General features: G+C 38.0%; 1 protein-coding gene across 3 annotated transcripts in view; it reads right to left on the bottom strand.

The window, feature by feature from the left end:
- The window catches only part of DNAH5 (dynein axonemal heavy chain 5), a 257,848-nt gene that overhangs the window by 85,979 nt on the left and 157,394 nt on the right, over positions 1 to 14,475 (bottom strand). For all 3 annotated transcript variants that reach the window (XM_057496308.1, XM_036896717.2, XM_057496315.1), the window contains exons 43-49: positions 13,013 to 13,254; positions 10,371 to 10,547; positions 9,782 to 9,983; positions 8,891 to 9,033; positions 8,024 to 8,158; positions 564 to 686; positions 160 to 373 (exon numbers count right to left, since the gene is read on the bottom strand). In XM_057496308.1, coding sequence (XP_057352291.1) covers positions 160 to 373; positions 564 to 686; positions 8,024 to 8,158; positions 8,891 to 9,033; positions 9,782 to 9,983; positions 10,371 to 10,547; positions 13,013 to 13,254 — 1,236 coding nt within the window. The remainder of the gene's footprint in view (positions 1 to 159; positions 374 to 563; positions 687 to 8,023; positions 8,159 to 8,890; positions 9,034 to 9,781; positions 9,984 to 10,370; positions 10,548 to 13,012; positions 13,255 to 14,475) is intronic.

Raw genomic sequence — 14,475 nt, 5'->3', positions numbered from 1 at the left:
TCCTTATATAAACAAAACACACTATTGAGAATGATGAATGCAAAAGACTAGGAGTCACCCAATGCTTCTTTGTTGACCACTGGGTGGATATTTTCTCATTGGACCACAAGCAGCTATTCATGTCCCCCTGCCCCTATGCCCCATTGACACTCATTTTACCAAATATCTTGTCCATGGAAGCATCAGAGGGCAAAGTGCAGTTAAATATAGAGAACTGCCTCTTGAGTCGTTGAGGAATATCATTGCGTCCACCCCCAGGATGGATCATGGCTGCCAAAAGCTGGATGTCCACAATGCTGGTAAACTCCCCAGGCTTCTCCAGGTTATAAAATCCATTCTGTTCCATCAGCTGTCGTACTATCTCATTAGTAACCTAGGAAAGATGATTTTCAGAATTCAGACATCATTCCTTTAGATTCCAGAAACTAACTCAAGTGTTTCCAAATAATGGACTTTATTGGAATTCAGAAACCGCACGTTGAAAAAGTAGAAAAATATTTACTCATCAAAGAATAAATCAATTTTGAATTAAAGAAATAAAGTCCATAATAGCATCATTATACCTGATCTCCCCACTCATTGATTATAGGCATGTTCACATCATCAATAAAAACAGTCATCTTCTTTCCTGCAGGAGGGCCATATGTTGTACCCATGCGTTTATCCACATAGCTCTCTATTGTCCTCTGTTAAACAAGAAAGCCAACAGAATCATCTGTAAAAATATCCCCTAAAACATGATAAGTTATTTCTAAAATCTAGGAACATTTGAATTGACATGAATTATTCAGAAAAGCTCCCAAACTTAATTCTGGAGAGCAGAGCATGAAGTACCTACATTATCTTGCAGAACATATACAACCTTGAAAATTTGATTTAATTTAGAAGTCAATGAAATTCTAATTAATTAATGTAAATTTTGAATGGGATGAGACACGTCAGTCCATTTCTACAGATTTACTTCTGTCTTATTGTGTCTAGCTGATGACACTATAACCCCAATCCTCATTATTCAAAGGGTCCAACCCTGCTAAAAATCTCCCTATAATTAAGGACAAAGTTAAACAGGGTTATGGTCCAAGAAGCTTCGTAGGTCTTTGCTCTGAGCTGCACAGCCTGCCATAACTGGAAGACTGCTTTCACTCCATGAAGAAGGCTGCCAACTGCTTCTGTATGAACACAATCCAATCCGGTGTTTCGGGGCACATGCAGTCAACACTGAATCACTTCTCCTCCCGAGACAAAGTGGGGAAGAACACCCACCTGTGTCTCCTCTCTCGTGTCTACATTCCCAGCTCAGGTGGTACAGGAGGAAACTACACTGTGCTCCACAATAACACTCTCCTAGCAGTATGTAAAAGAGCATTAAAAATGATGAAGCTAATATAATGATGTATGTCAATTATACTTCAATAAAAAACAAGGGGGGAGTGTTGGAAGAGGTAACGGGGATATGGGGAAGGACCCCAGACCACTGACACAGTACATCCTTTCATGGTAGTGCAATGCAGTTTGGAAATCAGTCAGTTACTCAAAATGTATGCACTGAGTAATGAGAGCTAGCACTGCAAAGAAAACAGAAAGGGCTTCACGGTCCTCATGCTCTAGGAGCTCAGTCCTAAAGACTTCATTCCTACCACTGTAAGCATTTACTGATCTGTGATTTTAAGTCATGTTAAAGAAAATGTTAAGTATAGGAGAAAATGGATGTATAGTGAGATAAAATGCATGCTCCTCCTATTCAAAATGGTCTTCTTACCCCATGACGAAAAGCAAACCCGTTAAAAATGATTTTAATAATCCAAGATATAACCAAAAAATAAAGCCAAGATATAAGCGAAAATCCACACATCTGTCTTTGGAAATCTTCCCAGTTTGGTAATTTCAAATTGTACACCCCTATCATCATTTTAAAGAATAACAAGAGATATGAAAATTTTTCACCATTTTTAAATAGGAAGATATATATCATAACTGATTCAATTATAAAACAAATCTCCCATGACAACAGTACAATGGCAAAAAGAAATCGTATTTCCCTGACATAAAAGCAAACTGTTTAAGTAATGTACGAGGCTAAATTTAGCTCTCCTTTTCAATGAATTTAAATGCATAAGGCAATTAATCTCCTGAAACCTCCCTATGGCAAGCTAGAACCTTCCACACATTCCCTGTTCTATTAATGAAAACTCACAGGCACATGAAGATTTTATGTCTTGGGAGGGGAAGGGGCCTTCTAGGTACTAAACAGCCACAGGTGAAATGAATACGGGGTATAATATGGAGTAATAGCCACACACCTGCACTTTCTTCCTCTTCATTATAGTCCTAATTCTTTGAAATTGTAGGAAATGACTAACAGCTATATATGCTGCAAAGATTTAAGTTGATGAAAACAAAAACAAAGGAGGGAGAAAAATTAAACAGTCATGAGCCTGGAGTCCAGATCTTTCAGTTTTTAGAACTGCTGCCTGTTAAATCCTTACCTGATGAACTCTGGAGTTTGGTGAGACCTCCTGAAGGCCTGAAACATAGTTACTGCATGTTCTACTCTATCATGTATCTATTTGGGGATGTTTGGGGAAACCGTTTACTTGGGCTGGTATCTCCAACTGGACTTCACTTGGATAACCCATACTGTCACAGAATCAACACATCCTAACACAAACACCTCTTACCCCAAAGTCCGCAGCCCCTCCATGGTCCTTCATTTCAGGGATTGGCACCAACTAACTAAGTGCCCCATCCAAACATTTCCACCTCCAGTATCAGAAAGTTCTTCCTACTGGTATTTCAGTACCACCTCCTCCCTGGACAATGACATGCCCCAGGTCAGTTGTCTTTCTCATGGAGATTCATGTGACCACCTCTTCAATGATCTTCCCTGCCTCCTCCAGTCAGTGGTACAAACTTCTTCATAAGTCATATACACTATCTATAGTGTGTGATTTACAGTTTTATCTGGAATTTTCTGCCTCCCCAAAGAAACCAGTCTAAAGAATTACAGACCATCTTTGTAGCATTCTGCCACCCCATTGTGATCTCCTTGATTTGAGGTCTCACCTCACCCACTGTTTTGGTGGAACCAACTATAATCCAGTTAATAAACATAGGTAGATTCATTCAATTATTGTCTGTCTCTCCCACCAGACCGTTAAGGAGGGAAGGCACCTTGTTTTTCTTGCTCATCACTGCATCTCAGTATCTAGAAAGGTATGTACAATGCATTCATCAGTAAAAAATTTGATACATAGATAATAAAGACAAGAAACCTGGGAGTTACTTTCAACTTTTTTCTCTCTCTTCTATCTCTCTTCTCCACCAATAGCCACTCAACCAGCGACAAGATGGAACAATTCTGCTTCCTAACTACAACCAAGCACATCCGTATGTGGCTTCCATTCCCCCTGTATTATCTTGGTCCAGCCCAACCTCCCTCCTGAGGAATTACAAAAGCCCTCTCCTCTCGGGTCTCTGGGTGCAGCCGTAGCTCTTCCACCTTGTTCTCTGTTCTGCAGCTGGAATGAGCTTTCTAAAGGGCAGTGCAATCCTGCTCAATACTCCAGGGCATCCCCATTGGTGACTTTCAAGGGTTTACATTCACATTATTATCTCTGAGAATGGGACATAGCACAAATCTGCATAACCTCATACAATAGCACTGACTTGGTTTAAAATTGAAAAAAGGGGTTAAATTCTACTTCTCTCACTTATTAGCTTTGTTTTTGTTTTTTTAACATTGTGGTTACAAGATTCCCTCCATTATCAAGTCCCCACCACATACCCCACTCTCACTTATTAACTTTGTGATTTGATGTAAGTCACTTAGTATTTCTAAACCATAGCTCAGAAGTGGGAGTGTATATAAAGATTTATAAATCATATAAATACACGTATGTGTGTATATATACAACTCTGTCCATAAATGATATATATGAAAGCATTTAGTGAGCTTAATGCATTATAAAAATGAAAGATATTTTATTATTACTATAGGTATCTCTATATACCAGCACTGAAATCATGTTTCTTACATATCATATCCAACTAAATTGACATGTAAAATATACTTAATTTTAGGCTTTCATATCAGCTATTAGCTAAAAGATAAAAATGGAGAGCTTATGCTCTTTACTAAGAAATCTACTGCCTAAGTAAGATCTTCTCCTTTTATTATAATTCTCCAAAACCAAATGAAACAATCTTACATTAGTGAAGTTTAAAATGCTCAACAGGACATGATACCGAAAACAACATGAAAATACGTAACTAGAAGGTAAAAATTAAATAAATGCACTAAGTGATAAATCCATCATTTGAATATTAGTGTGGATAAAGAAAAGTTATTAGAAGGAGGCATATGGGCGAACTGGAACAGCACAGTGGAACAAATAAGGACCAGTTTCTCAAAGGTTCGGATACCAACTGTGTGAACTCAGACAAGCACTTTAATCTCCCTCCATCTGAGTGAATTCATACTAACAATCAAACCTGACATTTTTATAGAGCTTTACCATGAAAAAAATACTTTCACATATTCTCTGTTATGATTCTCTTCTGGAAACTACCCTTCATACTGTGCTCTGAGGGGTCAAAAAGATTTTCTGCAGGGGCCCCTGCAGGAAGCAAGGATAAATTGGAAGGGATTTTAGGAGCCCAGCCCCAATTCCACCAAAGCAAATCCATTGTAATCCATTTTATAGTTCAGTCTTCTGTGTAAGATTTCATTTGGAAAAGTGGTTGTAAGTCTAGAAAACACTGTGATTTTCTTCCAGGCTCTATGGTTCTCATTTTTATAAAGCAAAACTTATTGCTATGCCACCATTTGTAAGATGGTGGCTGTATTCAAACACCTCCAAGATTATTTTTAGAAAAGATAAATCTTTTCAGAAATTCTCTTAAGAAACTTGAATTTACTTCTTAACTTTCTGTGTTGTTTAAATTTTTAAAGATATGTATGGATTACTTCCAAAACATAGAAAAAAACATTAAAATAATATTTGCTTTGGGAAAAAATGAATTTTTTTCTGAATTCCCTGAGCCAAAAAATAGGGTGGCTATATAATTTTTGCCCAAACCACACACTTTTAATAGTAATGCCATTGATGATTAAAGTGAATGGTAGTAAACTAGGCTACCTCAGGCAAAAGGGACATGTATTCGGTTTCCTACTGATAAAAGATGTGAAAGTGCCTCCACGGTGAAAACACACAAGCCCTGATGAAAACTACCTATCAAGGATCAGGCAGGTGTCCTTCCTGGGCCAGGTATCTATTTTCTCATCTACAATTTCAGTTTGGTTTGGATCCAAAAAAGTGGAAGACACTGAGACAAATGTTAACTCCATCAGCCCTTATTTAGCATGAATGGCTGGAAATTATAGTGAGAACGTTAATTACAGCATTTTGACTAATTGAAAGCTTTCTAAAACGAATGAGTCTAGCTTAATAGAGAGCTCTGATGCTCAGCAGTCAAAACAGACACTAAAGAGAGTAAATGATTCTGTGACACTTCTGAACAGAGAAAGAAAAAGTACTGAGGCCACTCTCACATTGAAGGGTAGAAGGGAATTGGGCTAAAGTCATTGTGAGTCCGATAATGCGACCCTAAAGAATAAAGATTTTTATGCTTTAAAAGCCTGCTTTGCTATTGTCCTAATTATTATACTTTCACATATTCTCTGTTACACTACACTACCACTTCTAGAAATCTATTTTATAGATTTAAAGAGGTAAATATCACCAAGAGTTACTTACAAACAAAAATACAGTGACAAGGTCTCGTTATATAACTAAGGAAATGTGGCTGTCCTTTGTCTCTGGTTCCTAGGAGGGAGCCTTTAAACCTTTGGGATTTCCTGAGTAATACAAATGCTTTGTTCTTCATCGCAGATCCCTCAGCCCCCTCACACCAGGCAGACCAACCTTATGACTTAAGGACTGGAGATTCAAACCACAAGGTATCAGCTGACCTCCCAGGAGAGAAGAGGGTTTGGAGACTGAATTCAATCTCATGGCCAAGAATTCAATACATCAGTCTATGTAATGGAACTCTAATCAAAATTTTGGACATCACAGTTCAGGTGAGTTTTTTGGTTGGTGATTCACACCAAGGTACCTGGAGGGTGACACATTCTGAGGACACAGAGGGTTCCATTTGTGACTTTCCCAAACCTTGCTCTATTCATCTTTTGTTTTTCACTGATCCTGATTCATATCTTTCATAATAAAACTATAATCGTAAGCATAGTGCTTTCCTGAATTCTGTAAGTCATTCTGGTGAATTATCAAAACTGAGACTGTCATAGGAACCCCTGAATTTATAGCCCGTCATTCAGAAGCTCTGGTGGCCTTGGAACCCCTGAGCTTGTGGCCAGTATTCAAAGTGGGGGAGACTGAACCCTGCACCTGTAAAGCCTTTAGTACTCAGGTAGTTACTGTCAGAATCGCATTGCAACCCTAAAGATGTAATCCACTCTGAAGAAACGTGAATAGCTTGATAATTATTCAACACATGAAAAAAAAATCACACATTGATTTCATGTTTTAAAACCTTTGTATCAGTAAAGTTATAATTATAACTTTGAAAAAGGATGCTTTTCTAAAGTAAAACCAACAAAAGTTCTTTAAGTGTAAAATATCAAGGAAATGGTATAATGTTAGCAACTTGCCAGCCTAGGATAATTCGATGTGCTGTTCCCCAAACACAAAAATACCACTGCTGAGTCACTGCAGTTTAGGGCTGACCTTCCATCCAGACCTTCCTATCACAACACTGGGTGAATGGTGTTCATTTGATAGAAGGCTAGCCAGTATTGGAAATTCCATCTCTGTGCAGTCATCAACTACATTAAGTGGTCAAAAGTCATGATTTAGCCATACTCTCAACAATTTTCATTGCTCTTTTGACACTTCATTCCAGCAACTGAAGAACAACAAAGTTAATGAAAAGCAAATTGCTTTGGATTTAGGTTCCCCTAAAAAATTCCCTTCCATCTTCAAATTACAAAATGTGTATTCTTCATTAATGTATTAATGTTCTAATGAAGGTCTCATAGATGATTTGCAAATAATAAAGCATGGACTGGCATTTACTATTTCTTTCCCAGTTTCAATAGGTTCTTAACCAATGTAGGAATAGCAGAAAAAAGAACAGCCAGGTGCTGCCAACCCAAGTCATTTGGCAGTTTCACTGACAAAATCAGTGCAAACCTGAGGGTCTTTTTCTGTTATTCTTCAATTATATGATGGGGTAAAATCTTCAATGTGCTATGGTTCTAAGATTTTACTCCTTCTTGCAACTGGTAATGGAGAACCATTGTGGAATATGAAGTCAGGGTACAAGATAAAGGTGGCAACATTGGAACCAGAGGTTGGAAGAGGAGTAAAAGCAGGAACGGAAGAGAATTAGACTTGAACCAAGACCGGTTGGGAATGTTCCATGCTAACACGCTAATGCTGAATCATGATGACGTGGATTACATAGAAGTGGTAAGGATAAATGAAGAAAAAAGAAGAGATAGGAAAAGTTCTTCATTAGACACATTAACAGCCCTTCACTCAAGAGAGACCCATCAAAGGTGACTCCAACATGTCTAGCCTGACGTCCAGAACAACAGTAACACCCACAGAAAAGCAGACAGCAGGGAGAGCAAGCAGGTTTCTGTGGAGGAATAAATTATACTTTCTTTCAGTTTGGGATTTTGCCTGTTTACAGGCTTTTCTACATAGATATTTTAAACAGTATTGAGGCTTTTAAGATATTAAAAGGTATTTAATATCTTTTTTTATCCCTCCATCAATTAAGATTACATATTATAATCTAACTAGGGAGAGATTCTATTGTAGTTGAACAGGAGAGACAGTGGAGGACATGTGTAGAGGATTTATCACACCTGTGAAAGTGAAGATGATGTTCAGTGGGCACAGGTGGGACAGTAAAGAGATTTGAGACCCCAGATTTGAGGGGGGTGGGGGCGGGTATCACATATTTGAGCTAATGAGCAACACCAAAGAGCCAGTACCTGAAACATCAGTGCAGTTGTTGCAGAAGAGAAGTTCAGACTTTTGATCATGTGACTTTCAGGATCATATTTTGACATAAATCCTTTGATTATGACAGTTTTGGCTGTTCCTTGTTCACCAATTAACAGCACAGCCTCACGTAGGAGTTGAGGAAAAAAATTCAAGAAATACAATAAAATGACTATTATGGGCTAAACTGGGTACCCCCCAAATTCCTATGTTATTCCTATGTTGAAGTCCTAACCCCCAGTGCCTCAGAATACGATATTTGGAAACAGTCGTTAAAGAAGTGATTTAAGTTAAAATGAGGCTTCTAAGGTGGGCCCTAATTCCATCAAACTGGCATCTACGCAAGAGGAAATTTGGCTACCCAAAGGAAGGGCAGGGAAGCGTGCTCACAGATGGGGATCCCGGGAGCCCACAATGAGCGGGCAGCCATCTGCAAGGAGAGAGGCCTCCGAAGAAACCAAACCTGCCAGCACCTTAAGCTTGGACTTCACCTTCCAGAACAGTGACAAAATAAACCTCTGTTATTTAGGCTACCCAGTCTGTGGTATTCTGTGAAGGAAACCCTGGCAAATCAACCCAGTGATCAAAACAGAAGGGTTTCCCTTTGGAAAAACAAGTCAAAATTCACTTTCTAGGAACTGACACATGAAAAATAATGACTTGATTATGAATCAGAACTATTCAACTCTAGTACTGTTAGTTGGGAATAATAAAAAATGTATACCAATTTGGGTATTTCCATCTATTCTATGTAACTACATAAAATATTTTGAAATAAACAAAAGATGCTTTGTGTTTTCTGGTGACATTTTCAAATGCACTATTTTTCTAAAAGAAAAAATATTAAAAAGCCATACCTTGCCCTGTTTGGCTATGGTTTTAATTAGAAAGTCAGTCCTCACATTGTCAACATTTGGGACCAGGATGGAGCCGTATTCTGGGGTGACATCAGATGGATACACATACTCCTCGGTACGTGTGTTCCAGTGCATCCATTCACCTGAGGCAAGCACAGAACAGCTTCATATCACTATTACTAATGTAGCTCCAAACTGTGACGAGCAGGCATCCTTGACATCTCCAGAAAGCATCTTCCAAAAACTCCCCATAAAATAAAGATTAGAATCTGAGGTCTAAGTATTTAAGTATGTGTTAGCTGAGCCAAAATTTCCCAAGAAACTACTCCAATGTGGATATATTAGGAAATATCTGGGAATTTTCTTTGTAACTTATGGTTGTTCAATAAAGCATGTAAAAGCTTCAGAACACACGATAGCAGCAGTATGTACCTAAAACCACTCTAAATGTCTAGTCTCACAAGCTTTTCATTACATACTTCCTTAATTGTAAGACTCAAAATAAAATATAAACATTGTGTATGTGTGTGTATATATATATATATATATATATATACACACAAATATATATATAGATGCATAAATACACACATATTTGGTAAAAATATACTTCACACTTGGTAATTTTTATGTAAATCACTAGTTATATTGTATAAATGGGGAAACAGGCCTGATTTGGAGGTTTTTTAAATTCATTTTTAATTCATTAAAAGCTCAGTGTACAATATATTTAACAAGGGTAAAAATGTGCATTTGGAACACAATCAAAGCAAATTTTTGAAAAACAATCAATTATTAGCTTTCTTCACACATAAAAATTTCCATTTTTGTAGCCAAGAGCTAGGAAGACGCTTCCCACGTGTTATGTGTGAAAGGAAGCCGGCGTCTCACCATCGGAGGTGACGTAATAGTCAAACATAGTGTCGTCGGTGCCCGCTGGAGGCGGCAGGTCCAAGTCGGGCGTCTCCGGGGCCCGCAGCCAGTGCTCCACGCGGCGCCGGCCATCCGGCTCCAGCAGCGCCCCGATGCTCCACATCAGGGAGAACACGTACAGCCTCCCCAGGTGCTCTGCGGTGGCCTCCACACCTTGCTCCTGAGCGCGAGAGGCAGTTTTATTCAACTCATTGATTCTCAAGCCAAACTTAGCTTTCAGGCTTCAATTAAAATAATAAACATATAAAAGGCACAAGAGTTTCCCCGGAGAGGAAAACAAGGAAAAGGTGGATATAAAGGATCAAGGGCAGAACTGATCACTGGGAAGAGCAAGCTGGTTCTCAAAGTAAATTCAGGCCTCACAAATGACTGTGAGCCCAACCTAAACTCCAAAACCATGTCTTGCTTTGTTGAAAAAAATATAAAGAGGCAGGGTCCACGTATGAACATACCCCTCCCCCATAGCTTGCACCATCAACTTCAAATACTGTATTTCTGCCCAGCATGGCTCAGCTAAGAGAAATTTCTAGAAAGTCAAGCGATTTACCTTCGGAGGGATGAGTCCCTGAAGCATGTTAATGCTTTGCATAATTACAAAGGCCTCAAGCGTCTCCATCTTGTATTCTAAGTTCTGAATACTGAAGCGATACAGGTCGGGAAAAGACTTGGTGTATAGTTGACGAAGAATTTCAGCTTCTTGGGGAGAGCGCTTTTTAAGAAAACCCTGTTTAGAGATTAATTCATTAATTAAATTTATTAGCCTGCCAGGAAAATGGCTATTTTCAGACAGAAGTTTTCAAAATATGGATTAACAATAAGCATAATATCTTATGATTATACTGCCCCTATGGTGTACTAAGCCTTTATATAAATTCTTTCATGTATGAACTCATTTAATGCTCAAAACAACTCTGTGAAGTAGGAGTTCTTATTCTCCTTTTACAGATGAGGAAACTGAGGCCCAAAGTGTAACACATTCAGGATCTCACGGCTGGTAGGTGGCAAGGCCAGAATTCCCCAGAATATGCTCCAGTGTCCACATGTCCAGCTACTACGATGTACATATGCTCAGGTCTGGAAAAATCTTCAGCTCTGGATTAAAATACACTAGGAGAAAATGTGAGGCACATGTGGAAATAATTTTGAAAAAGAAATATAAGATGAACAAAGGAAATCCATACCCAGAATTTTAAGAAAAGAGAAACAAAGATTTATCACAATTGGTTGTTTCATTTTATTTCTTCCAATTTAATTAATAACCCATGTAGAAATAATATTAAAGAATCCTCAGGAAGATGGAGACTTTAGTCACTTGGGGAATTCAATGTCAGGAAAATGCATGTGGTCATAACAATATACCACTTCGGACACAACGATGTTTTCTTAAGGTGAGGAAATCGCATCTGGCATCAAAAGATCAGCTCATTCTCACACACTCTGAATAGAAGCGATAAAATATTGATCCCAAATTACTCAGCAATTCATGAACTTACCATGGTTCCACAGCAACACAAACAAAACAGCACTTTCCAGATGGAATCAAAAATGCCATACCCGGGGCCCAGCCATCAGCCGGCTCCCAGAGACCACCAGGCCCCCCAACCACAGCTCTGCTCTCTTGCCCTCTGTGACCCAGAGCTGCCCTGCACCACTCTAGGCACTTCTAGTCTGATTCTTTGTGAGTCATGCTTCTTGCTAATCATTTGAAAAGAAACTACATTATTTAAAGGCAGATATAAACATCAGGTAGGCATAGTATTAATGCAAAGGCCTTATTCAGCCTCAACGTAGACAGAAAGTAATAGAAGCTTACATCATAAATAGCAAACATTAAATATTCATTAGCTAGTAGTGCAATAAAATATTTTTAAAAGCCTTTGTGATTTTGAAGAATTTGGGGAATATCACATAATTACATTTTCACTTGGAGTTTGCTCTTATATCTGTGGTTACCAAGCCTGAATCTACTGAGGTGCTTCTAAAAAAAAAAAAATTCCTGAAACTTCCCTCCCCAGAGATTCTAATTTGAAAGAATTGGGGTATGACCCAATCATCTGTATTTTAAAGGACTGTCATTGGAGATTATCTTTGCAAAGCCAGGGTTGAGAACACTTGCTCTATGTTCTACTTAATGGATAGATCATTTAATTGTGAAATCTGAAACCTTCAGAAGCATTTTTAGTGACGTATTCAACCATACACCCAAATCCAAATCACTTTACTATATGATCTCCTCCTTCTTCACATTTTCACGCTCTACCAAATCTAAACCCTTAGGCAACCCAGAGTTGTGTAAATTCTGAAAAGACACTATTATAAGTTAAAATATACACATATAGAAAAAGGAACAAAAAAATGTAATGGCAATATAAAATAAACATCTACTTTATTTATTAAGTTACAAATTCATAATTTTTCAATCCAAACCATCTCCAAAAAATTTATAATAATGAAATAATGAAATAATAAAAATGTTTTTATTTTATTAAATAAAGGTAAAATAATATTTTTAATTAATGAAAATAAATTTGACCAACAATGTCAAAAAAAAATTTACAGGTGGCTAATCTAATAAGCATTCTGCCTTACAATATAGTATTTATTTAGGAAATATCTAAGTATACATGGCACTTAATTACAATATAATTATAGTCAACATACTATAGAATATATAGGTAGTAATAAAATAATATACCTTATCATGAATTGAAGAGATATTATCTGAAATATTATTTCCAAGTACCAACTTAAAACTAATATTATGACCTTTGGATCTCATAAAATTTTTTATATGCAATTTTAATAAATTGTATTCAAGTTAATATTCTATGATTGTTCTCAAACTTTATGTGAATGAGTACCTTTTTAAAATGTCATGAATCCCCAAAGTGATAAGATTACATTTTACTTATTCAGCCACAGTTTGGTGGGATTATTGATTAACCCAGGCCTTGCAATTACTCCACAACCCATGGGGTGTAACTCACAGGCCTAAAATGATTAGGGAATGAAACCTGTAAGGGGCAATCAGGTTAGGAATGTCCCAGAGCACTCAAGGATCTTTCACAGACGTTAGCATTCAAATGCACTTAGACCTCAGGTCTGCAGATAAATCAGCATGTGTTCTAAAAGGATGTCAAAGGCTCTGTTTTCCTATTTAATTATACAATAGAAAGATTCCAATCATACCTCAAGAATAGGACTCCAGTCCAAGAGAGAAGAACTCATGAAAACCATTCCATTTCTTGAGACAGTAGCAGGCGAAGCATTGTCAATGTTGTGAGGTTCAAAAACAATCTTGCAGTTTGGAGCCATGGGAATCCGATCGCCGTTGGCCAGGGTTAGCGTTTTGTTATCATCCAAAACGGAATTCAGATTTTCAATCCAGATGGCATCTACTGGACCATCAAGAACTATCCAGATATGCTCCCCTAGAATATCCCATGAAAGACAGGGGAGGAAAGCATACATACACATTTGTGCATAAATACATAACTACATACACATATGCATATATACATAACCACCATGCTTGAAGAAATTCTAAAATTTTATGTAATTTTCATTAAATTTTAAATAAAGCTTTCATCTAAGTTATTTTATCACACAGATCTTTTCCGATTCTTTATATATGAATTGTTTAAAGCCCATAATCAAAGCAAAAAGTCATTTGTTCATTGAACACCTTCAATGTACCAGCCCTATTCTAGGACCTGGTGATGTTGTGGTAAGATATGCTGTCTTCATAGAGCTTACATTCTAAGAGACAGAGGTGATAATCAAAACAATCAGCAAAGAAATGTATATGAAAAGAAAAATTAGGCAGGATAAGAGGATGTTGCATTGCATTAGATAAGGTGGTCAATGAAATATTTCATGAGGAGAATGAAATGATGTAAGTGAGGTTGAATTTTCCAGGCAGTGGTAATAGCATGTGCAAGGTGGGTACAAGTTAAGGGTGATCATGTTCCAGGAACAATAAGAAGTGGAATCTGCTTAGCAAGAAGAGGGGAAGGAGGAAAGGGATGTGCATGAGCAGTCAGAGAGACAGGCAGACCAAGACAGGCAGAGCCGTGGAATTGATTCTGGCTTGCCTATGTTAAGCTTGAGAGGTACAGGAGAGACTGCATACACCTGTTAAGTTGGACAACCGAGGGAGAAGTCAGGACTGGAGATTAAAATGCAGAAGCCACCAGCTTAGAGATGGCATTTAAAACCCTGGAATGGGTACATTTCTTCTAGATAATAAGTGTAGATAGTGACAAGATGTCTGAGGACAGAGCCCTTCAACCATTAGACTTCTGATACACTTCTTAGGGTCTCTTTTTCTGGCTCCTGCCCCTGCTGGACCTCTCAGGGAAGCAGAAGTGGGAGGAGAGGAGCTGGTAAATATCCCCAAAGCCAGTGATGGCAGAGTTTCAAGAAAGGCAATGATCAATGATCATCTTCTGAGAGCTGGACTAGACTGAATTGACAATTTGTATTTGATAGGCTGAGGTCACCTGGCTGCTTAATAGAGCAGGTCCAGAGGGGACACTGGGGGTAAAACTTCATAAGAATCACTTAAGGAGATATTTGGAGGTTTAAAAAAAATTGACCAACATCAGCAGGATGCTCAACAGGAATGCCACTGTAAATGTAGGTATTTGGTC

The sequence above is a fragment of the Manis pentadactyla genome, chromosome 2 (genome assembly GCF_030020395.1).
Source record: "Manis pentadactyla isolate mManPen7 chromosome 2, mManPen7.hap1, whole genome shotgun sequence".
Taxonomy (NCBI): domain Eukaryota; kingdom Metazoa; phylum Chordata; class Mammalia; order Pholidota; family Manidae; genus Manis; species Manis pentadactyla.
This window is presented reverse-complemented; position numbering and strand designations above follow the sequence as displayed.